The sequence below is a fragment of the Ptiloglossa arizonensis genome, chromosome 6 (assembly GCF_051014685.1).
Source record: "Ptiloglossa arizonensis isolate GNS036 chromosome 6, iyPtiAriz1_principal, whole genome shotgun sequence".
Taxonomy (NCBI): domain Eukaryota; kingdom Metazoa; phylum Arthropoda; class Insecta; order Hymenoptera; family Colletidae; genus Ptiloglossa; species Ptiloglossa arizonensis.
The window spans coordinates 13,251,536-13,276,472 of NC_135053.1; the positions used below are offsets into that span (position 1 = coordinate 13,251,536).

At 37.0% G+C, this 24,937-nt stretch overlaps 4 protein-coding genes across 6 annotated transcripts; 1 reads left to right on the forward strand and 3 right to left on the reverse strand.

The window, feature by feature from the left end:
- Nucleotides 1-422: 422 nt before the first annotated feature.
- On the reverse strand, nucleotides 423-2,503 carry LOC143148038 (gamma-soluble NSF attachment protein-like). Its single transcript, XM_076313887.1, has 8 exons — nucleotides 2,294-2,503; nucleotides 2,056-2,123; nucleotides 1,896-1,980; nucleotides 1,763-1,780; nucleotides 1,449-1,656; nucleotides 1,130-1,378; nucleotides 823-1,065; nucleotides 423-700 (listed from the first exon to the last, which is right to left on the reverse strand). The coding sequence occupies exons 1-8, from the start codon at nucleotides 2,341-2,343 to the stop codon at nucleotides 569-571; spliced, it is 1,053 nt and encodes a 350-aa protein (XP_076170002.1). The 5' UTR covers nucleotides 2,344-2,503; the 3' UTR covers nucleotides 423-568.
- A 933-nt stretch (nucleotides 2,504-3,436) lies between these two features.
- On the forward strand, nucleotides 3,437-4,644 carry Chrac-14 (DNA polymerase epsilon subunit 3 Chrac-14). 2 transcript variants are annotated; one of them, XM_076314590.1, is made up of 2 exons: nucleotides 3,437-3,942; nucleotides 4,100-4,644. In XM_076314590.1, the coding sequence occupies exon 2, from the start codon at nucleotides 4,113-4,115 to the stop codon at nucleotides 4,500-4,502; it is 390 nt and encodes a 129-aa protein (XP_076170705.1). In that variant the 5' UTR covers nucleotides 3,437-3,942; nucleotides 4,100-4,112; the 3' UTR covers nucleotides 4,503-4,644. The 2 variants fall into 2 exon arrangements, with proteins under 2 accessions (XP_076170705.1, XP_076170703.1); XM_076314588.1 differs by having other exon boundaries at nucleotides 3,483-3,942; nucleotides 4,095-4,644.
- Nucleotides 4,645-4,743: 99 nt separating this feature from the next.
- On the reverse strand, nucleotides 4,744-9,536 carry LOC143148332 (E3 ubiquitin-protein ligase LRSAM1). 2 transcript variants are annotated; one of them, XM_076314586.1, is made up of 13 exons: nucleotides 9,332-9,536; nucleotides 8,737-8,979; nucleotides 7,955-8,368; nucleotides 7,846-7,875; nucleotides 7,499-7,600; nucleotides 7,295-7,403; nucleotides 7,000-7,161; nucleotides 6,831-6,930; nucleotides 6,502-6,745; nucleotides 6,290-6,415; nucleotides 6,019-6,213; nucleotides 5,731-5,934; nucleotides 4,744-5,644 (listed from the first exon to the last, which is right to left on the reverse strand). In XM_076314586.1, the coding sequence occupies exons 1-13, from the start codon at nucleotides 9,407-9,409 to the stop codon at nucleotides 5,519-5,521; spliced, it is 2,133 nt and encodes a 710-aa protein (XP_076170701.1). In that variant the 5' UTR covers nucleotides 9,410-9,536; the 3' UTR covers nucleotides 4,744-5,518. The 2 variants fall into 2 exon arrangements, with proteins under 2 accessions (XP_076170701.1, XP_076170702.1); XM_076314587.1 differs by lacking the exon at nucleotides 7,846-7,875.
- A 328-nt stretch (nucleotides 9,537-9,864) lies between these two features.
- On the reverse strand, nucleotides 9,865-23,355 carry LOC143148384 (uncharacterized). Its single transcript, XM_076314687.1, has 8 exons — nucleotides 23,170-23,355; nucleotides 21,796-22,398; nucleotides 20,323-21,234; nucleotides 19,260-19,596; nucleotides 14,283-14,607; nucleotides 11,344-11,467; nucleotides 11,109-11,269; nucleotides 9,865-10,536 (listed from the first exon to the last, which is right to left on the reverse strand). The coding sequence occupies exons 1-8, from the start codon at nucleotides 23,353-23,355 to the stop codon at nucleotides 10,476-10,478; spliced, it is 2,709 nt and encodes a 902-aa protein (XP_076170802.1). The 3' UTR covers nucleotides 9,865-10,475.
- Between the last annotated feature and the right edge of the window lie 1,582 nt (nucleotides 23,356-24,937).

Here is a 24,937-nt window from a genome sequence, read left to right on the forward strand (position 1 = left end):
AAGCTGATATCACATGTTTATACTTGTATAAACTAGAGGAGTTATCTATTAAATAAATAAATAGCAGTATGCAACCAGTTCGCGCTTAATCCTTTAAAGATTAACTTTATGTACTCTATTAAACATAAATGCATATATATTATATATTTATTTCTTGTTATAGCATGTTTTTTAATATACACAACGAACTATATTTAAAATATTTGATGCAACTGCAATTTTAAATGAATGAAGTTTTCTCAAGAATATCACATTTTTGAAAATACTTTGTAGAATAAAATATTATGTATATAATTTTTCTTAAGAATTTGAAAATCTCTTTATCAAGCCAATAAGAGTGCACTGAATTATTTAACATGTTTGAGATTTACAATTATATATATTTATATAAATATTTATATATATTATATATATTTAATATATATATATATTTATATATGCCTGCAAAGAATATTTTTTAGGCATTAAATACATATCTCTGAGTTAACACGATATAATACTTCTCATAAAATAAAGTCCATATATGTTTCAAGACATAAATTATGTTGATTTTAATGACTATAGGTGTTTAACATAATCCACCTTCATATTCATCTTCTTCTTCATTCTGTGAGGATGCTGCTGGTTGTTGTTGCTCTTTTGCAACAATATCTTCCGACGATTTCTGAGTTGTATCTTCAGATGCTTTGTCACTAGTGCTCTAGAAAGTAATTTTTCTTCTTAAAAATTACAACGAATTTGTTGCTTAAGTTAGTTACACCATTTAATGATTCTGTTTGTGCTACTGCTAAACAGAAAAAAATTAAAGTGCACATTACATACTTGTGCTTCACTAGTAGTTTCATCAATTAATTTTGCTGCATTAGGAGATGTATATGATTCTGCAGCATTCGCTCTTACTCCTGGTGGTTGTACTGCATATGTTTGTTCTGGTAAAGGTATAGCTCTGGCAAGTTTGGCATATTCGACATCCATGTGTTTAATAAAAGAATTATTTAAAGCTGCTTTAGCAGCATCTGCATCCTCATTATCATAGGCTTGTAATAACATTTCTAATGTATGAATCTATGGATGAATGTGTTAAATTTTTGGAAAGAAATTTAAAATTTAAAAAGAATGTAATTTGTACCTCAGGTGTTTCACAATAGTTTCCCCATTCTTTGAAAGCCTTCTCTGCAGCTACTTGATCAGCTCGAGCTAATTGTACTAGGACTAATGCCACTGTTAATCTTCCAACAGAAGGTCCATGATCTAACTGTTGACGCATTCCAATTTCTCTGCGAATGGCATCTGCTGCCTCATCATACATTTGTAATTTTACTAATATTCTTGCCACTTTGCTCATATATTCTGCTGCTTGATATACACTATCCTCACCCTTTATTAGAAAGTATGTCATGTAGTTTCTAATTATATGTTCACGGCCATAAGAATAAACATTATCTAACCATAACAACATTAGCAGCACGTTTAAATAATTCTAGTGCCTCTTGCGGTTGACTGGCCTCTAGTATCTTTCCAGCTTTGTCAAGTACAGATGCACCTGATTCGGGAGATCCGTGCATCTGGTACAGAGAACAAGACCTGTGTGCCAACTTTGACACTTCATCAAGATTTCCCATTTCTTTAGAAATCAATACAGCCTGTTCAATGCTTCTAAAATTTTAAACATAATACTTCTTATAAAATAAAGTATAACACAAATTCTAAAAAAAATCTTTAAAAGAGGAACTTTTTATATTATAATTATTATAGAACTTACTGAGCAGCTTGGAACCATCTTTTGTATAATTAACGTTAAGGAATAATTACATTTCTAGTTCATATATAAAAAATTGAAATCATAATATTTCTAAAAATTATAGAGAAATACATATTTATTTTGAAAAGGATACGATTTGTTATCTTTATAACAATCAGCAGCTTTCATCAAACAATTTTTACATTGTGGGTAAGACTTTGCTATTCTAAAGCAGGTAGCTATAACATAAAGAATGCAGTACATTATATTAAATATAGGACACTACAAATACAATATATCGACGTATATTTTACCAGCAATCGTATATTCTGCGGCCGCTATATCAAAATCAGGTCTCCATTTTAACAGTGTTGTTTTTAAGCTATAACATAGATTCGTTTTAATTGTTTTATGAAATGAATCGATAAAAATTACATCATTTTTATTTCGAAAAAAAAAATACATATAATTGGTTCCACGTAAGAAGTTGATGGAAATCGAATTAATTGTTGACACAGTTTTCCGTGAATAGTCATTTCACATTGACAGTACCTTTTTTCAGCTTGCCGCATATGAGCATTTCCTTCTTCAATTTTTGTCATTTTCTTCCGAATGGTGCTTTCGTTTGATTTTCTTTAAATTCGGTAATCGTAACAGTAAAACTGTTACTCTAGGAATCAGTTCAATCTTGAATGCCACTCGACAATTACCCTGCAGACGATAGATGCTTCGTGCTCTACGAAGTATTAAATGTTTCCAAGACGAAATTTATCACTGTATATCTCTATATGCATACATCATATACATAGTATGCGAAAAGGGTATAGGGGGCTCTGCTATCTTATCATTTTCATATCATTCTCCGTTTTACCGACGTAACACTATACAACATTTTGGCGGAAGTAGTGAGTGTCATTTGAAATTATTGACTATGAATTTCTATCTACAATTATTAATCACAATAAAGCTTTTAAATTTGTTTTTTAGCTTTAAAATTTGTAAACATAATTTTAGAACAGTTTCTAATGGTTTTCAAGATACCAGCTTGTTACATTTTATGCGAAGATGTCTTATAAATTTGTTAGGGCACAAAATGTTGCACACAATTTGCAAGTACTTCTATCACAGACAAGGTATAAAATAGACATTTCATCTTACCGGAGTTTGTGTTGAACAACATAAAATACCGGCCTCGTCATATATTAGTGGTTTTGAAGCGACTTCTCATTTAAAGAATGATACAACGTAGAAAAACTCGTTCCTATATAACATTTGTGGTTCTGTAAAACTTATAAATCTCAAAAATATGATTTGATATGACAAGAGATGGAATTTGAAACATTTTAATAAGTTGTTAGAAAAACTGTAATTTTGAAAATATTTTTTGTTTCATAATACTAAAATGTTCCAATTTTCATTTATTGCCACATCAATCTGTAAGTACTACAAACGTATAAATACGAGGTTTTCTAAGTTTATCACCTTTACCCCCTTTACCACCTTTATCACCTTTACCGACTTCGGTGGTTCAGTTAAATATAGTTCTCAGATTCACCGTTCTTAAAGAAGACAATCGCTTCAAAATCACTAATATTTTATGAGATTGGTATTTCAGATTGTCTGATACTATTTTATAAATCATCTGCTCTACATCTCGTCTGTGATAGTGATTTTAATTGCTATCAAAATAATTAATTCTCGTTATGTATATTTTTAATCTTTATAGTTAATTTTGTTGAAAGTTTAGTCTAGTTCAAATCGATAACGTTAGAAGTGATGCGGAAATGGTGAAAGGGCTTGTGAGCCTTCGATTCGTGTAGCACGAAAAAGCAGTGCTTACAACGTCTATTCAATATTATTTCGTCTGTGCCTCAAATTATTGAGTAGATGGTGCTGCGGTAAAGCTTTTTATATCATCACTATTATAAACAGATGTATAAGTGTTGATATTATTCACTGAAATTTTTAGTAATACATGCAATCAAGCTGAAGTAAATTTTGTGCTTCTATGACGTTCTGTTAAGTGTTGCATGTAATGTTTCTTATTTCACATTGTTTCCAATTTGTTTCACATATATGTATAATTGAATGCATTGGCGGGAAATAAGAAGTTCTTAGAAAATTATCACTTTTATTTTAATTCAGTTTCAATTCAGTTCATCTAATTAATAATTCTATCAAGTCAACGTTTACAGACCAAGGTAATTCTTGTAATAATTCTAATTTTCTATAATCGTTTGTGTATCGTATCATATCATGCACGCTAAGTCATAACCTTCAAACATAATAATCTAACAATATAAAACTAATACTTTTTGAAGGGATTACAATCAATGATATTACGTTTCTGTAGAATAGTTTAAAAAATCCGATGGCAGAACGTCTTGAAGACCTCAATTTACCAAATGCGGTCGTAACAAGAATTATAAAAGAAGCATTACCAGAAGGAGTTACAATTGCGAAAGACGCCAGAACCGCTGTAGCAAAGGCTTCTTCAATTTTTATATTGTATTTAACATCTTCTGCAAATATAATTGCAAAAAAAGGAAATCGAAAAATGATAAGCGGCCAAGATGTTATTCAAGCAATGAATGACATAGATTTTGATCAATTTATCGATCCACTACAGGAATCATTAGAAAATTTTCGTAAAGTTCAAAAAGAAAAAAAAGATGCGACCTCAAAAAAGAAGCAACAGAAAAAAGATGAAGATGATGTAATAGAAGAAGAAGATGGAGGAAGGGAAGTTATGGTCTTTTGATATATATTAATCATATAAATGTATGTAAAAATAAGTATACAGATTCATACTATTTTACATGATTAGTACATAAGTCTAAAAGTTTGTCACATTCTATTTATTATTACTAAATAAAAGGTAAAATATATTAGTACAAAAAGCATTCAAGCATTTAAAATAATTTTCTGTAATTTAGTGAATTTCCCTTAACTTTCATTATTCTTCTAAATGAAAAGGATAATTGGTTTACAGTTTCTTTATTCAAAACCGTTTATTTATGATCTGTTTTACTTTAACAATTTTTATTTGAACAGTACACAAATCAGTGAAATGCTAATGCTTTATTAATGGATACTTTTAAGATACTGTATTTATATACGAAAATTTAGTTTTTATAAAAAATTCACTTCTATCATTTATAAAAGCTTGCTTACAATCTTGACTTTTGCATTATTAACTCTCAACCACCTTAACAGGTTAAAATGTATTTTTCTTCACAGTATTTGTAAGGCTATTACACGTATAGATATGTCAGTGACCATGTTTTATAAAAATTGATATTTTTGGTTAAGTGTTAATAAATGCAATTCATTCTATCAATTAATTTTCAAATATTTAGTATATGGATTGTAGATATAATATTAAAAAAGGTAGGCAATATTAACCTATTTTTATATTAGTGGTATAAAGAACTGTTATTATAACACTGAAAAGTAACAGATTAGAATGCAAACATGCATGTGTCTGACGTAAACTGTTTTCTAAACATAACATTCTAAAATAAAAATATGTTGCACTAAATGTGAATTACAAAGTGAAAGAGGTATATAATTAAAAAATACTTTCATTGGACAAGTGTAAATGTTATATGTCTTATATAATGGAATATAGTTGGAAATGTCTAAAATAAATATGTATATCATAACTTATTTTCTTTTGTATCAATTTTTAAACAATAAACGCATATTGTCCACATAACATAGCATTAAAGATGTAAAGACTAAATGGAATTATTTACAAAAAGCATTATTTAAATTTCAAGGCTTTACAATGTGAATTTTGCGATCTATAGTACTTCTACACATTGGGCAACCCGAATGAACCATATTTGCACAACCTGAACAGCAACAAAGATGTCCACATGGTAAAAAAATTACTTCACACTATAAGAAATACAGAATCATATAGAAATTATATGAAACCTAAGTTTATTATAGAAATTTTTAAATAGAATAAAAATTATGCTTACTTGTAGATCCAGGCAAATTACACATTCGGCAGTATTGATACTCTGAGTAGCATTACATTCTTGGTAGTTGGAACTTGTACATGCTTCTTCAGGTGGTGCTGAAGGTGTAACAGGTGTTTTGAATTCGTTGAGTTTTACTTCTGCTAAGTAATTTTCAACTGCTAATTTGATAGCAGTACGATCACTTTCACAATGTATTCCAATCTATGGTATTAAAAATGTATGATTTACTACAGATTAGTAAATATCTATCACATATATATTTTAAAAAATTTATTTTTCACATACACTCTTTAATTGCTCATCATTAAGATTTGGAAGTAATGATGGTAGGGATGCTAAAAATGGTAAACAATGCAATGCCCCTGCTATCGCCACGTGTCGTACTAGCATGGGTTCTAACATTTCTAATAAACCCTGAGGACGCGCTTCCATTAGAAACTGATATTGCATTAACCAAAACTGACTTCGTCTTCTAAAATTCTTTAAATATAAAGATGTAATTTTATAATGGTTATTATTATAGAAGTAACAAACTTAAAATTAAACTTGTACTTACACTAATATAACGTTGCTGTTCTATATTATTGATTGTTTCTAGAAGCTGATCTCTCCTGGTTTTTTGTTGTTCTAACAGGTTTACCAGAATAGCACTCAAAGCCACTCTTTTTTCAGCAATTTCATTCTATTGTTTTTAAAGTAGTGAAACATTTTGATAAAAAAATTAGACATTTTGTTCAAAGAAGTGTCATAATCATAAATAATACATACAAGTTGTTGATTAATTTCTAGTTTCCTTCTTTCCAATTCAATGTTTGTAAGTGCAGCTAACTGCGATTGTACTAAATTGACTTGCTGCACAATACTCCAACAACGTGCATCGCTACGTTCGAGTAATGCTGCAACAGCAGCTTTCTGTAGAACTTCATCTTGCCTTAATGTATCAATTAAATTTTGCCTGTTCTTCTCCTGATTTTGTACTATTTGTGCTAAATGATCATTATTTCTTACTTCTCTGAAATATTTATAAGATTTACAATATGTTAGATTTATATTTTTCTTTCTCTTATTTGGAACATTATAATTATTGTCTTACTAACAGTGTGAGCAAAGATTGCGCAGCATAATCTCTATATTTACTATGTTCTTCCAATTTCCTTGTTCTATGAAGTTCTTCTTCTAGCAACTTCTCCATTGAAACTGTGAATATATACATGTAAGTATATATGTACAACTAAAATATAATTAAATAGTATACTTGATATTTACGAAGGGTATCTTTTGTTCTAAACATAAATTGTTCTGAATGGCAAGAGGATAATATTTTCATTTCTTCTCGTTTTTCTCTTTCAAGTAATTCAGCTTGGCTTTGTCTTTCTTCCTCGCTGTTTCTTAAAAATTCTTTGATCACATTATCTGCTTCTTTTTCAGCTAAGAATAAAATTAAGAAGTTAAAAATAATTATGTTAAAGAATTTGTATACATTTCCATTAGTAGTTCTATTTTCTTTTTTAAGAAAATAAATGTTAAAAAAAAAATATATATATATATATTTTTATTATACCATTATAAATATAAGAAAGTAGACGTGCTCTATTGGAATCTCTTTCTTGTTGTACTTTTTCCAATTCATGTTCCAATTGTGTTTGCTGTAAAGCAAGATCCTCCAAAAGCTAGAAGTACAAGGATTTTAGTGCAAAAACTTAGAATGAATTTAATTCTACATGAAAGTAAAAAATACTAACATAATAACTGTAATATTAAATACCTTTTTCCTATGTTCTTTTAACATAGATTGAATTCCAATTTCATATTCTTGTTGTTGTTTAATATTCTTCTCCACTTCCATTAATGCACTTTGACGATGTTCCTGTAAAATGAAACTAATTATTAGAACATAATTTTTAATGTATTCTTTTAATATAATGAAATACTATATAAATAATTATTTTCAAATAATTCAAGCAAAATCAAAGATTGCTTAAAATTAGTATAATAATTTGAATACATATAACAAATACTCAATAAATCAAAATTAAATTTAATAATAAATAATATTAATATACAGCGAGACACATTTAGAAGCATACTAAAATAAAAGAAGCATCCACATGCCTTCATTTTTTCTAGCTTCTGTAATGCTGCCTAAAAATAAAAACAAAAACATTTAAGACACACTGTGCAAGTGCAACATCAAAATTTATGGTCCTGTAATGTGTGGTACCTGTACATCATTATTTTTATTATGATATACTGCTTGCATACCCTCAGAACTTATGTCTCTTGATAAATCTGTTTCTGAAATAGATTCTTCTGGTGAAAATTCAATGCCACTTTCATTTGCTAAAAATGCTACAATTACTATTGTGCCTGCATTTACAATATCTTGAGGCGGATAAGATAGATTTAACCCATCAATGTTCAACTGTGCTAATTGCTGCACATAACCCAAGGATTTAGGAAGTTTTTGAAGGGATTTATTTTGACTAATGTTTAATGTAGTTAGCTGTTTTAACTTTCCCATAGTTTCTGGCAATTGTTTCAAATTATTTTTTGCAACATTTAAAGTGGTTAATTTACTTAAGTGTACTATTTCATTTGGCAGTTTCCTTATATTGTTGTCTTGTAAATAAAGCTCCTAAAGCATACGAAATAATATAATTAATAATGTATTTTATTTATGTATCAACACGTTCACAGTCCTCTGACTTACAGGTATGTTAAACAGTTTTTCAGCTTAATAAATATTATACGGACGATTAAATTAAAAATTTGTTTAGAATTGTAAAATGTAGATATATCATAGAGATTACAATGTCTATCATTTAGAAAAAAAGATAGAATATTTATTATAAAAATCAACAAAGCTTTCTCCACATTTGAGTGATATTTATGCTTATAAGTGCAAACTGCAAACGTGTTAAACATAATGTTTGTAAATATACATAGATGGCTCAATTTATTGTCTACTTTTAATAGTAAACTTAATATTTGAGCTATACATACCTTGAGTGAGACAAGACACATTATGTCTGAAGGTAAATTGGTAAATTCGTTTCCATGAATATCTAACACAACAAGTAATGACAAATCGCTTAAGGCACCTCCACCCGAAAGTGAAGTTAACTTGTTATTATACATCCATAGCACCTTTTTTCTAAATACTTTACACAATGAGTAAATACCAGAGGGTACATGCTTTAAAGCGCATTCTGATACATCAAATATTGGTTCTGGATTTTCTCTTGCCTATATAATGAACAGTAATATTTATGTATGCAAGTATTAATAACAATAATATGTATAAAAGTTGTATTATTAAAATATGTTCAAAATTTGTTTACACTTCTCAGAAATTACGTTTATTAGAATCAATTGAAAATGTTGTTACCAAAGAATGAATTAAACCAATATTGAACAAAAGGAAAAAGGATATTACGTATCGGACAATTTTTCGATTATTCATATTTATAATTGGAAAATAGTAAGATATTACGGGAATATTATTATGTATGTACGGGAGAGTGCAAAGCTTAAGAAACAAGGTTATTGATGATACGAATGAGCTGAATGATTAACCTCCATTCATTAAGAAACATACCAGGTATAACTTGTGTTCAAGCCGTGCTTTATAATCGACGTTAACCTTGTTCCCATGCTTTCTTGGTAGAGACATCATTAATCGTATATGTCATGACAATAAAGAAATATAACGATCGCAGGTCATTCTGCCATCGATTTATCTGAAATCACCAACACGTGATTTCGTGTACTTTTCAAAATGCTAACCAAATAACTGTTAAATTGACAATCACTTGACGTACGAAATAGTGACGTATCTTACCGTTGCAAGTCCCCGTGATAATTTTTACGAATTCTCTGTCTGTACACTCTTTTTGAAAAACTTAACTGTTTTCTTTAAAAACGGAAGGTTAAACAAATATAATTGAAAAAATTCATTTTTTTTCTTATTAAATCATAATAGTTAAATATTAATATTAGTGCAAAAAAATTGTATCGTTAATAATTAAAAAAATAAAATAACTTAGAAATTTGATCTTTTCTACATTCATACGGATATGATGTTAAATAATAAACATTACTAACAACAATTTAAGGGTTTTATTGAACTATGAATTGCTATACAAAGGAACAAGTCATAAACATCATATAAAACGTTGAATACACGAGAATACGATAGCGATCGATATTTATTTTATTTCGAATATATCAGATGCTGATCAAACCTCGTGTACTTCAATTTGTGCAATAATTAACAGTAGCGATATTTTTTTCGCCATCTATGAACTTTGTTTCATAAATCTCATTTCCTCATAAGATTAGTTCAATTTCTATTGTACAGTAGTGTATTCGTGTACGTTAATAAATGGTCTAAAAAATAGGCAGTTGGTATGTGTATGTACGTTCTAAAACTCGATAGAACTAATTCGGATATTTTAATCGCTAAGAGGTAAAGTCTTTTCGCGAGTCCTAGGTACACGACTCGTATCTAAAATCTGAGAATACAATACTGGGCTATACGTTTCTCTATGAGCTCAGATCGCTATTCGATTTGGAGTGTTGCTTTTGTTTTAACGTAGTTCAGTGTAACGTTCTTTTTTTAAGTGCGCGTGTCCGTACTATTCAAAGTGTTCGAATGTAGATAGTGGACAGCTGAAATTCATTACGAGAGTACCGTTGGGAGTTCGTAAGAAAAAAATTGCACCAATGATTCTGCAACTTTATCATGAGTCCTGAAAAAGTTCCCTCTGTCGTAATCGATATTCTGTTGGTGTAAGCATACCTCTGTAAAATTAACAGGATTCGTTGAGTACAAAATATTTATTAATATACAATTATGCAATTATAATATTTATAAACTATAATTATACAAAGTGTTCCATTTGTATCAGAATTTATAAAAGTATCTCGGATGAAAATTAAAAGATTTCGGAATAGGGGTGCGTCGTTACTTCATTATAAGTACCCTTTTCGCGTAATATTGTACTTTTATGAAAAACACGAACATCGTCCCGAGGTGAACCGAACGTAACACTTTCGAACGACTTCACGCACCCCAATGATTACGTGAATTCGAAAAACTTCACGGATCATCTTTTTAAATACCGACGTTAAAATTGATACAATTAGCGAAACGACCACGTATGAACGAATCCCGACCATGCTTTTCGAAATGCATTTTCGAAACCGTTGAATCTCTATTTGAAATATTTTTAACAGTACTAATAATTTCAATCTGTTTCTCTGCATCGATAAAAATAAAATACCTTGTATAATCGATAAATCGCAAAGTTTCTACCGAATCGTATATAAAAAATTGTAATTGTATTTAGAAATATAGTCGTAAGTGTTCCAACCTTAAGACAGTGTCAAATGATACGCAAACGCCTTTGTCGCACATTTTCCTATAAAGATGCCAGCACTCTTTTTCTTTATGAGTTTGGAATTGCGGTTCGGTGGGTATCGGTTTTACATGTTGTACACCCTCTTTCGAGGTTGTCGCGAATGTCTGTTTCGTCTACGAATTTTTACAAATTAATTCACGACAATTCTACCGTACATTGCATTCGATGAGAAGAGTGCTCGTCTTACGTTTGGAGGGGAATTGTTCGCGGTTGTTTTGACGTGTTGCACAGGTGTCTCTATTTTTGGCTGAACGATTCTGGGCGACTCTTGTATTTTTATTCTCGATGACATTGTTTGTTTCTCCATTCCGCTGCAAAGCAATTAAATAGAATAATACATCCGTCCTGGTGTCGTTGTTTTTTTAAACGATACAAGAATCTTAGATAATTATTGATACTTAAAATATACAACTATTGATAATTATTATACAAAAGAGGGGCGAACAATTTTCATCAATATCGTTGCGACGTAAACGAATCGAGAAAGTGATTTCTTATCGTTCGGTCGTTTCGGTAGTCCTTGAATAAAAGGAAGCGTATTATGAGAACTATTAATACATCTCGTTCACGATCGTACCATCCTCCCTGTTTCCATCATCGTGGGTGAACCTTATCGTTCCAGTTTTTTTTTTTCGATATCGTATAAATTTTCGAGCAATCGAAATCGTACCTGCGCGCGTAACAAATTCGGAGAATTGATTCGATCAAACGATCGCACGCTTCCCGCTCAAGTCACCGGACTATCTTTGCAACGTTTGAAGATCAACCGTGTCATTTTAAATAAAAAGTCCAGTTTTTTTTTTTTTTTTACAACGTAATTCGATAGAGTCGTTTCGGTACGATAAACGTTAGGATGCGAAAAAACGAAGAGGTTCGCCATTTTTTTTTTCAGTCACCAACCTATCAGAATCGTACGGTTATTTAAAACGTGAACAAGAGATAGACGAACGTTTTTAACAAGTACGGTTCACCGCGGTAGTTTTTTTTTTTCTTTTCGCGGATTTTCGTATTTAACGGCACACGCGGGGGAAATAGGAACGTGGACTTTGCCATCCATAAGTTTCGGTAAAAATAGTAGAAAAATTACGGATATATCTTCTTAGCGTGTAACGAGGGTTCAATGAAGTAACGGCTCGCACGGAACGAAATACGATACGTTGTATATACAGGGTGTTCCCGTTATTACTCCCTAGTGTTTCTCTCGTAAGATTTTAAAAAAAGAAACGAAAAAGCGGAGAGCTTCGCCAATTTTTTTTTTTTTTACACACGAGATACAAATTTGGGGATAATTTTTAAAAATTTGCAACGATGGTCACGAAACGACAATGTTACGGTTTTACTTCGAATCGATTCATTTTTTTGTTTTTTTTTTTGTTTTACCGTTTACGATAGTTACTACCGAGACGAATTCAACGCCTACGCGATAAAGTTTGACAAGAAAAATAGACAGAAAAGAGAATTATTACTCGAGGAATTCGTAGCGTTATTTTAATAATATTTCTGACAAGTAAACGTATAATTATACATTATAACAGTTTCGGTGATAAACGAGCGAACTTATAAAATGGCCACCTCGATTGCAGGACATGTAACGTGTTTACTTTACGGCCAGTCTTTATGTCTATCAGTTATAAGAACTGACGTGTGCTGCGATGACAATACCTATCTAAAATAAATAAATGTGTCTAAGTCGAGTATCATTACCTTATCGATACTCAATTTTTTCTCACTTTAACTGTGTACCCGTTTCAAGGCGAAAATTCCTGGAACGTTTATTCACCTATCTCGATTACTGTCCAGGTGTGGTCTCGATCGACGTTGCTGGAAAAAGTCGTTGAAATTCGGTCTTAAAGAATGAGGCAAGATGTCATTGATGAGACTCTGCCTTTTGTGTAGCAGCTATCTTCCCTTACTCTTCGAAACCAAGTTTCAAAAAATGAATCGATTCGACTCTCTCCAGCAATGCTGATCCCGATTCACGAATCGTAAATCTGGCACTATTGTATCACTAATAAATTACAAGGTTATCTTGAATCCATTCTTTACGTCACATCGCCTAGAGATATCGACTCAAAGAGTGTGCAATGTTAACACTAAAAGAAAATACGAAACGCGTAGTACGATCGTGAAAATATGATCGCGCTTCCTTTAAGCGTGTATAGTATGAAACGATGGACAAAATGTTTCTACAAACTTTGAGAAATTTACTTATCAAATTTACGTGTACGTACGTTCCTGTATGTACGTGTTAATTTTATTAAACCACGTATACACATATATATGTACAGTGGCTCGAAAAATATAAGAAAATTAAACTATAATATAAGAAAATTCTCCTTACCGGTAAGACTGATTTTAACGAAAGTTTGTGTACACGTAGTGCACGATAGTTGCACATATAAAGGAATTTTTTTGTCCACAGAAAATTTCTTCACGAAGTTGAAATCAAGCCTCGAAAGTTTCGATGTTTCTTTTTTTCTTTATTATTCCTTCAACGCAATTGTTTTCGGGACTTTTTTACAACAGAATGACAATGCACTAAGAGCTGAACATTTTTCATATGAAAAGTTTTGCTCTGTTTCGCACTACCGCGAAGTTGTATTTGAAAAATCAAAGCGGCACCGTTTGCAACAACTTTCACTTTGTAACTTCGTGATCTCGCGCGAGATCCAAGAAAAACTTTCTTAAAAGTAAAAAATATTCAGTTTTTAGCGCTGTAAAGTCCCCCAAATAACATTATCAAAAAAACGAAGAAACATTCAATTTTCAGATATTGATTTTATCGTTCGTTCTCGAGAACATTTTTCGTCGAGAAAAAAAAAATTTCGGCCCGGTACGTTTCACGCGCGTACCAAACTCTCGTTAAAATCAGACTTGTAGATTAAGGGAATTTCTTTCTAATATCGTGTTCGAATAATTTTTCGAGCCACTGTGTGTGCGTGCGCGCGCGTGTGTGTATCTCGGTGACTATTAGCGAACGAAACGAGTCCTTTCGTGGATGTATCGAACGATAGAATCAATTTATCCGCGTCCGCTTCTTTTCAGGTTGTTTTCGATGAAATGGCAGGCGAGAAGGAAGAAGAAAGGATGGAAGAAAGGTTTCTTTCTTTTTTTTTTTCTACTCACGGTCGTGACGGCGCGCTACGTGTTTTCAAAAGCTTCCGCTTCTTGTCGTGTAGATCACCGATAGGCACGGCCAGGCATCTCTTTTCGCGATCAGTCAACGGTACATCGTGAGCTTCCTCGGTATCGTGAATCAATGCCAGTATAGGTAGAGCCAAACCGGGTATGTCTGTTCTCCAAGGCGGTGTTTCCTCACCGGATAGGCCAGTTCCGTTTCCACGTTGGTTAACGATCGCGAGCCGCGCCGATGTCGTTTTTTTCTCCTCGTTCGACAAGGGTTGTTGCTCCTTTGGCAGATCCTCGTCGACGGAATACTTCTGAAAGGACACTATGCGGGGAGTTCGTTTTTATTAATACCACGACGATCAAAGTTTTCACCTCGTTTCGGCCGTTCTCTCGATCTATAGGGTGATTCGTAAACGCACGTGTTTACACATCAGGATGGGATCCACGCGTTGAATTAAGCAACGAAACGCAACGTCACTATTACGAAACAAAACCCACTGTACGACTTACCGTACGAGTCGCGAACAGTCGAAGAAAGTGTTCTCCGAAGTCTCCTCAAAAATGTCAGGTGTTCGTTGAATGGTCTCAAACCCGTGTTGTACATTTTCTCGTAGATTTTTAATATTGTTCACTCGCGTTGTTTTGCACAACGGAGGCCCCATAGGGAAAAATCTAACTGTTTCGAATCGGGAGATCCGGTACGGTAGCTGGTAACGATAGGTCCATCGATTTGCGAAGGTGTTTAAAATTGTTCTCCAAAGGAAGTGTATCAGGTTGTTCGATAAGTTTCGTCGTTTTTTTCATTGTAAAGAAAAAATACTGCGACACTCTTCAACTTTGAACAATCGTAAGTATATGAAACTTTACACACGTTTATCGAACAGTGGTATCGTCTTTAGAAAAATAAGACGACGAACCTAATGGCTTCGTTTCTTATCGACACGAGGCGGGCAAACATTTCCTTCGATTCTTCGTAACTCGAAGATTGAAGAATACAAGGTGTACGTACGTAAGAGCTTTTTTTGCTTCTTTCGACGCGTAGATTGATCCTCCTTGAAGTATGTACGTTTACGAGTAACCCTGTATTTTCTGTACGGGGGTCCCGAGAAGGAAAACGAAAGAAAAGACGCAGCACCGTATCGAAAAGTTTCGGATTCGAACCGTAATCATTCGTAGAAGTTATCCATAGGTAGATTTCGCGTCAATCGAAACCCCAGCGATTTCAGCGATCGATTTTCTCGCGTTCAACGAACAACGTAAAATATTCACGAACGATCCAGACGCGAATCAGGGTGGTCGCGGGGCGTAATGGGGCGTGCATTAGTTTGTCGTTCGCGCTACGAATACCCAACTTACTTGCTACAATCGTTCGATCGCGTTTTTCTATCGTACCGTGCGGTTCACCGGAGTCGATTCAATTGAATCAAGGTAATATCGGTAGAGTTTTATGGTCACGATACATATGTTTATCAAGTAACCCGATTCAGCGGGTCGGCGATCACAACACTCGGCCGTTTACAGAAAACTGGGCCAAACGATATCTCGTGTCATCGATTCGGTTTTACGGGACTAAATGAGCCATTAATATTTTCCGCGAACCGTCTTTTTCCCTCGTTGTATATTTTCATCGGGCATTCGGTAATAGAAACCGGCTCGAAGACGAACAACGAGACTCGAATCGAAAATTCCGTCGGTAACCGGTATTTCGGAAAAGAAGAAAACACGGAAATTCAAGCTCGAACGAAATATTCCAATCGGCCATACTCTATAAATTGGTATCTCGGAAAAGAAGAAAAGAAGAAAATTCAATTTTGAACGAAATATTCCAATCGGTCGTATTCTACGAACTGGTATTTCGAAAAAAATGGAATTGAATCAAATATTCTAATCGTTCGTATTCTACGAACTGGTATTCCGGAAAAGAAGAAAAGAAGAAAATTCAATTTTGAACGAAATATTCCAATCGGTCGTACTCTATAAATTGGTATCTCGGAAAAGAAGAGAAGAAGAAATTCAATTTTGAACGAAATATTCCAATCGGTTGTACTCTATAAATTTTTATTCCAAAAAAGAAGGAAAGAAGAAAATTCAATTTTGAACAAAATATTCCAGTCGGTTGTACTCTACCAACTGGTATTCCGAAAAAGAAGAAAAAAAGGAAATTCGATAAAATATTCTAATCGCTCGTACTCTACAAACTAGTATTCCGGAAAAGAAGAAAAGAAAGCAATTCAATTTTGAAGAAAATATTCCAATCGGTCGTGCTCGACACTGTGTCTTCAACTTCGCGAGTGCGTACACTATCGCTCGTGAGCATTCGAACGTCTTCGAAGAACAGAAGATCGAACTGGTGAATAAATTATCGGATAATTGCAACCTGTCGACTGTGGAGAACAACGTATCTTTACCGTGAAGAATTCACGCTTTGGCTTCCATAAACGCTTTTTTTCAAGTGTATCTTTTTCAAGTGTATCTCGGTCGAAAGCTTTGCGGTTTGCGTCATTCTGTACACCGAAATGTCCGTTATCGTACACAAACGGTGATCGTTACTGTAATTAGTCAACCGTGCATCATTATACAGCGTTACGAAGGTACGAATGACGCCTAGAATCAGTCAAGGCGACGAGGAAGGACCATAACCGGGAAACGAACGCGTTCGACGCATCTGAATGCATACAACGTTGTTTCGTCGTTAGGTTCTTGCGTTCCCAAAGTTTCCAAAGTTACGACATTTTAAAAACTCCCTCTCGCGCTCTCGATCACTTTCGAAACGTTTCTTTTTTCTTTATTTCTTTTTCTTTCGTTTCTTCTCAGCTACGATTCAACGAACGATTTTCAACGAAATCACGGCGAATACGTTTCGCATCGCGGGGTCCTTGAGAGCGTACAATTTTCTCAACTTTCAACTCTAAATCGTGGTATGCACTTTAATCGTGTCAGCAGTTACGCCGTCCCGCGCAACTGCCGACAGAAGTGCAATTATTACGAGCCGATTAGGAGATGGGGGAGGGGACCGAGTTTCAATGGAATATTTCGCTTCAGGGTCAGTGGCGTAATACGAAGAGAAGAAGTTTGGTCGATTTAACGTGTTCGATCCTATTGTCTTTAGGAGCTTCGTGTCGTCGCACGATAGAAGTTCCCTTTAATTAGCGCGGCTATGTGTACGATAGAACGTGGCTCTCCCCCTCGAAACCACCACCCTCGAACCACCCGAGATGGTATTACCGACGATGCATACGCGCGAGAGATACGTTCAGGAATTTCCAGATTCCAGTCATACTTCGAGTTTCCCGCGAGAAGTATTTCCTGAGATACGGTATATAAATAAGGCTGGCGAAGCGATTCGAACGGTAACAGGGTAACGTTTATCGGGCGCGAAAGGTGCGATTCTGGAATGATAGAACTTGCAGGAATTAGGTTCTTGCGGAGAGGATAGGGGTCTGGCCGATTCGTGGCACGATCGAAAAGAGACGAAAGAAAATAACGAATCGGTTACGAGAAAAACGAGTCGAAAGCACGCTGGGAATGGAATTTTGTCACGTGAGCACGTTCAATTTTCGAGAAAATCGAGTCGTCACTCGAGAGGACAATACTGGCTCGCGAGCCGATCCCAGCGAATTTTGTTTGAACACCGATCGATTTTCGGTGGTAACGATCTATCGTTACGTATACCCCACGTTGATATTTTTCACGTGATGTTTCACGAATACGGTGATAAAATTTCCATCGCGATTCGTGGGTGTTATCGGGGTATGGGAATAAAATTTTACACGAGAATAACCATTCAATTTTTTAAGTTTCTTTACGGATGAAAGGAACTGTACGAAGATAAGGCGTGGAACGTTTCGATGGAATTCGATTTGGAAAGTAGTGGTGCTTTTGTATAACGATGGAGCGACATTTGAAAGATTTAACGATAGATAAAAACACGTTTCGCGACGATCGTTTTAAAATCGAGGGTGTAATTAAATCGAGTACACGTTTGCACCGGAACCGATTGATTTCAGGAAAAAGAGTACAACCGAGAGAGAGAGAAACGATTTTGTACTTGTACGAAGCTGTTCGCTCGAGTTTCGTCGAAATTGTACGCGTTCGAGGAAATTGTGATTGGTGGATCGAATCGTGTTTAGTTTCCTCCGTAGATCGAAAAGTAAAATCGCGCAGAAACACGGTGGGATAATCGACGGAAAGTGCGCGTGGTTTTTTTGGTTTCGTGTTTCACCTTTTTATCGTACGTAAGGACAATGCGAAAAGATCGGACGATGATATTTCGAAATTATTCGCGGCATGCGCAGCTCGCGTGTCTTGCGTCACTTCTAATTAACTCGTTCAATTATCATTCCACGGCCGCTTCCGCACGCGTGTGTGTTATTAAATTCCTGCACGATATTCGTCGATGAGTGTTACAAATGTCGTCATTCACCATAGCTCTTAAGGGTTCTGGAACTGCATACAGTGTATACGTTTCCGTTTGGAAACATACATTAACGATGCGAGATAATTAAATTACCGAGCAACTGACGACACGTTGTCCTATGCAAATTCGCGAATAAATAAACCGGTGATATTCTACGTGATAAATTCTTTATAGGAGAAGATACCTCGGTACCGCTTCAAGTTCTTTTCTTGTAACTTGAGCCTGACTCGGTAAGATACAAGTTAAAAAAACAGTGACTCGCAGCGTAAATGGTACTCAACAAAACGTGGAAATCTTATTTTCCCTGGAAATTTCTAGAACCGCGTATTATCATTGACTTTACATATTTTTTTAAACAGGGTTAAAGTTCATGGATAATTCTATTACGAAAGGAAACTTCGTTTGATTTTTTATTCTAACATAGTTTTACGTTGCAAAAATATTGCCAAAGATCACTTTCGTTTTAACGTTTCGCTCCAAGTCTTTCACCTTAAGGGAAACTTTTGGGGGTGTTTTCTAATTTTCGAAAAAGTGTAATGGCATCGTTTGTATCGTACCTGACTTGATGGGTTTCCTCGCGATGCTCAGCGCTGGATTCATCGATGGTTTGATGATCGACGTGGTGGGCAGTTTACTTCGTAATTGATCGATCAATTTATCGTCACCGGGTGAATTTTCGGTGTCGCTGTCGCTGTCCGCGGAGCTGACGAGGGACACCATTGTGACGATATCCATCGCCCTGGCATCGATCGAGTTTCTTCCACGGCCAGCCGATCGGTTTCGTGATTTCCCGTCCTCGTCGTTTTTGCAGCTGCTCGTGCCACAGAAACGTCTCTTCGCGCTTCTGGAGCGTCTCTTCAACGGCGCCGATCTCACGGACCTCCCCGAAGACACCTGATCGTATTCACACGAGACTCGTGAAACGTTTTTTCATTCGTGTCATTTGCTTCTTTTTTCTTTTCGGTTACGTACGATGACACTTGAACGAAAGTGTTGTTTTCTACGTTGAACGAAGAGTCGTTGGGACAACTTATAGGTACATATAAGTACATAGATCGGCATAATAGATACCGTTTTTAGGGTATAATACATGCCTTATTTAAGGTACATTGAATTAACAAATCTCTCGAATATTCGGCGATTGAAATTTTGTGTAGAAACGTGAATAGGAAAACAACGGTTTAGAACACTACTCATTTACTGTAATAAAGACGTAATCCAAGTGGCTGCAACTTCCGAATTACGATCGTAAAGTAACTCGACCAACAGTCCAAATTCACGAGTTGTGCCTATTTAATTCGTATTACTATATTGCAGTAAATTAACTTTTCATTTTACATTCAGACGGTAGGATGATCTGAGAATGGGGAGACTACTGTATCAGGTTCGAGGTTTTGGTACACCGTGGAAAGAAAGTTGCTCGTCACCGTAATAATAAACACGACACAGCGAGACACTCGTCGTGAAACCTCCAATGTTAATATCGTACGAATAATGTGCACGAATGTGTATTGCCAACGCGTAACGACGAAAGATTCGATAATTGTTTCGTTTTAACGTCGCGTGCGGGTCATCGGATCGTTTTCGCGAGATAGTAGATTTTTTGAAAAATCACCGTACCTTGGGGACAGTGTCCACCCTGTCCGTCAAGTTGTCCTTGCAATCCGTGTTCGTTTTCTCGTGATCGTTGCTCCTCTCCGACGTCGGTGTGCCCGATGCTTCGATTACGATGTTCACCTGAACACGATTACTCGTCGAAGAGTTCACCAAGTGGCGTTGCGGTGGCGCCGAGCTGGTCCTCCGCGATTTCTGATCGATTTTCTGATACTCGGTCGTCTTCTTCAACGACGGTGGATTCCTCTCGTTCACCGAGCTGCATCTAACTTCGTTCCTCGCGGTGGTACCAATCCTGTCGCGGCCATCTTTGTTCTCCACGATACTGTTCGCGGACGCGATTCTCTTCATCGTCGACGGAGCTTTATTTGTCCTCTGACCGATCGTTTTATCGTCTTGAAGCTCCTTGTTTTCGACCACGGTCCTCGACCGTGAATTCCTCTCGATCGTCGAATCCGATCTACCATCCACAATGGTCTTTTGACTCCCGATTCTCTCAACGATCGAGCCACACGCCGCTTCGGATGCGTTCCTCGTGATCGTGGTTTTCTCACCCGTATTGTGATCCTTATTTTCCAGGTACGCAGGTATCGGTGAACCTTTCTCGTTCTTGATGTCCGTTGTCGGTTTCTGTTGCGCAACCTTCTCGTTGATTGAATTCCATTTCAATTCCGTGGACGATCTGATCGGCTCGAGAAACGCTCGGTTCGCGCCGCTATGGAAACTCGCTCGTTTCTGCTTGGCCGAAGAGGAGTCTTCTCTCGACGTTTTTGCGGTGACGCTCGGTGTCGAGTTCTCGATTTTAATCGACGGCAACGTCGTGGACGAAACACGCGGGTTTGTGCAGTCGATACTCAACGTTGGTTTCCTCTTCGAGTTCACGGGAGGTTCGTCGACGCTCGTACCTCTCGATGTTCGCTTGAATAAATTTGGGAATGTTACACGGGGCACGTCGCGCGAACGCTGTAGGGGTTCCCAAAGGGGGAACCGTTAACGAGGTGTATTCCGGTAATCCGGATTCGAGAAATCGACCTTTTTCCCCTATTCTCGAAGTATACGAGAATATACACGCGAAAGGATTTCCTTGAGTTCGCAAAATTATTTTCGCATCGAATCGAACGAGGACCGACGACGACGCTCCTTAACGAATGGAAATTGCTCGGGCGTACAACGTCTTTGAAACGATTTCAAAAGTAGAAGAATTATCACGAACGCAAGGAATCCTGATACAAATTAATTTAGAGACTATAGATTCGGAGACTCGAATTTTATCGAGAATCGCGATAGGTATAACTGTTACGTCACGATACGACAATTTCCCTTTTTCTTGCCTTGGCAAGTCGGGCAGCGGTTAGCAACTGACGCGTCGGAGGTAGCGCGTTCAGCCTGAGTTGCACACCTCTGCCCTGGATCGTTTCTTATTCAACTTTTACTGTGCAGCTTGGAAGGAAAAGCTCGCGATTGACGCGAATCACTTACATCTGTTCGCGTTTCCTCCGCATTGGTCCTCTCTTTTCTCTCGTCTCTCGCGTGTGTTGAGTTTTCCGCCTCGGATGCTGCAATTTGTTGCGTTTCGGTGCAAGGGTGCTCGAAATCTAGCTCGTCTTCATTTTTATCGAGAGCATCGTTGCTCGCCAAAGCTGTGAACGACTTTTCCCCGGTAATGTTATTCCTCGTTCCCTTGTAAGTGCGATCTCCATCGAAACGTGCGCGAATCCTCGACCCTTCGTGTTGCTCGTCTTGCGAACCTGATTCGGGCGGGTTGTTCCTCAACAGAGGTGACGATGGATCGTTGATCGTCGTCTGGCCAGACATCTCCGAATCGCATCGCTCCTCCAGCACCCCGTGAGCCAGGAAAATATTGATATTGGCTTTGTTCGCCTCGCGGTGCTTCCAAGCGAGTCTCAGTCTCTCCGCGAGCTCCTGCCTGGAATAAAGGATCGACGGTTTCTCGACCCCGGCGAAACATCTCGATCTTCCAGTGAGCGGTCTGGAACGTCCGGGAATTTGACGAGCCACCACCTCGACCTGCTCGAGATCTTCCTCATTCTTTCGACGATTCTCACTCCAGGCGACGCGAACCTGAAACTCGTCGATGGATCAGATCATCGTGCAACATGTACGCACCCGTGTAAACGGTTAAATATTTATTTTGCGATTATCGTGTTCGGTCGAAGCAGTGGTTCCCAAACTGTTCGCCATGGAATATTTCAAACTTCTCAACACTCCGTATGGTGTGTCAGGGTCACAGGGTTAGTTTCGTTGGGCAAACTCTTCTTCTCGAGAACGATAACGTGCACAGTGACGGAACTGTGGGTATGTTGGTTGAAAATGATGTAACAACGATCTACTATGCACCACGCTACCATAATCGCACGATGAAAAGTGTAGAAAGAATATCGAAAGAACGACTGGAACACAAAGTTCCCCATAATTCGAAAACAATATCAAATTGTACCTATGTACGCTTACGCGAATTTCTTTCGTTCTTTTCAACCCGTGAATGTATAGTCTTTTCCGAGCAAAATTGAAAGTGATTATTTTACACGTTTGTAACGAGTAGATATGTGGCTGAGAAATTAATTGAAATTGACAGTGTGTCGTGGACATGCAACACTGGGTGAGAAACGCGTCGTTGGTGCTTAGTAACCATCGATGGGAACGAAAAAGAAACTGAAACAAATTTTTCGAGAACGTGTCGATAAACGTAACTGTTGGTTGGTTCTTTCGGTCGAGGTGCGCTACGAAAATATCGTAGTGTCACCAGCGGGTGTAGCGTACGGAGAAAGTTTGGTAACAGTGTCGAATCGAAAGAAAATTAAAAAATCGCAAAAGAAGCATTCCTCGGAGTACCTTGGGTCTCTCGGAACCGGGTTTACCGCTGGTTCCGCGTTTGCCACGTGCGAGAGGACTCGCGCTGATCTGCAGCGATTTGTCATCCTCCGCGGACCTCTGTCGTCTGACTTGCTGTCGACGCGGTGCAGGTGGTTGCAAAGACAGTTGCCTGACCGGTCGCGCCGATTTTCCAGGTCCTGACATTCCAATGCTCGAAGAAAACCCGCCGAGACTACATTCTGCGACAATGTTACACGTAAGGATTCATTGCTGATCCCTGGCATCGAAATCGAAATTAACCCTTTGAGTGTTAGGGACGCGTGTTCGAAAATAACTTTCTCGCATTATCTAATTAAACGTAACTGAATTGTAACAATAACTTAATAGCGACTTGTGTGTACATTCAATCTATTAAAAATAGCAAAAGTATACTCCGTTATCAACAATCGCCACCCCTAGACACGAGGCGTCCACGCGGATTGCTTCAGCCGGGAGTATTCAGCATTCAATGAGTCGAACAAGAAAGGTGTACCGATAATAGTTACTTTACACTTTTACGTTCGTACGATCGCGATTGATTCGACGAAAGGTCTTTTAGAATCGTCTACGATACAATCTAGCCAAGTGAAATTGTAGAGGGAGAGGAAGAGAGAGAGAAAGAGAGAAAGAAAGGGAACACCAAGTGTAGACGGAGGTAATGAGCAACGATCCGAGAAAAAATACTCGATACTTACTCGATGTGTTCGCGATCAACACGGAGGATCGTTGAAACGAAAGCACGACGGATGAACTTCCATCGTGGTGGCGGCGCAAGCGAACGCCGACTGACTGACTTCATCCATTGCCCTCTGACACGATCGTTCACCACCACTGCCATTTCACCGATCTACCCCCGTGTTACGTACCTACTACCAGCAATCGGGTGCTCGTATGTATTGCCAGCCACCGACACGCCGTTGCTGCCGCCTCCTCCGACCCGGTGGGGTAGTTGAACGATGTATTGCTCCCTTTAATTCGAACGACGCCCGATACTACCACCGTTGTGCGAGCCACTGCTATACCGTCATTTCGATCACTGCACACCCTCGGCTCGCTGATAGGGTGGTCGAACCCACCAACGTACACCAACTCGACATGCATTGCCCTCCGACTTGCAATCAGTGGCGTAGCGCCGCGAGTTGGACACTCTGAGGGCAGCGGTGAGCGCCGACCAAGTACTGGTAATCCCTGTGCAAACACGGTAGTCGGGTTTCTGTAAAAATGTAACGCGATATCACGTTGCACTGGACTGAGAACCGGTCAAAAATAAGCGTAGAGTACTCACGTCTGACAAAAATACACAATTGTTTCGTCCACGTAGAAAGTACCGGGTGTCACGTAGAGTGGCTAATGGGTATGTCCAAAGAACTATGCTTTACCTGCTATACCTTCATTTCGATCACACCATCGGCTCGCTGCTAGGGTGGTCGAACCCACCAACGTACACCAACTCGACATGCATTGCCCTCCGACTTGCAACCAGTGGCGTAGCATCGCACGTTGAACACACTGAGGGCAGTGGTGAGTGCTGACCAAGTACTGGTAATTGGACAAGGATTTTTAAAAAAGTCGAATTTTTGTAAAAATGTAACGCGATAATACGTTGCATGGGATTGCGAACTAATAAAAATATAGTCTAAGGAAGTCACGTACGACAGAAATATATAATTGTTCGTCCACGTAGAAAATACCCGATGAAAATGGGTACGCCTAAGGAACAGTGCCTTACTTGTCTACGAACGAGCGG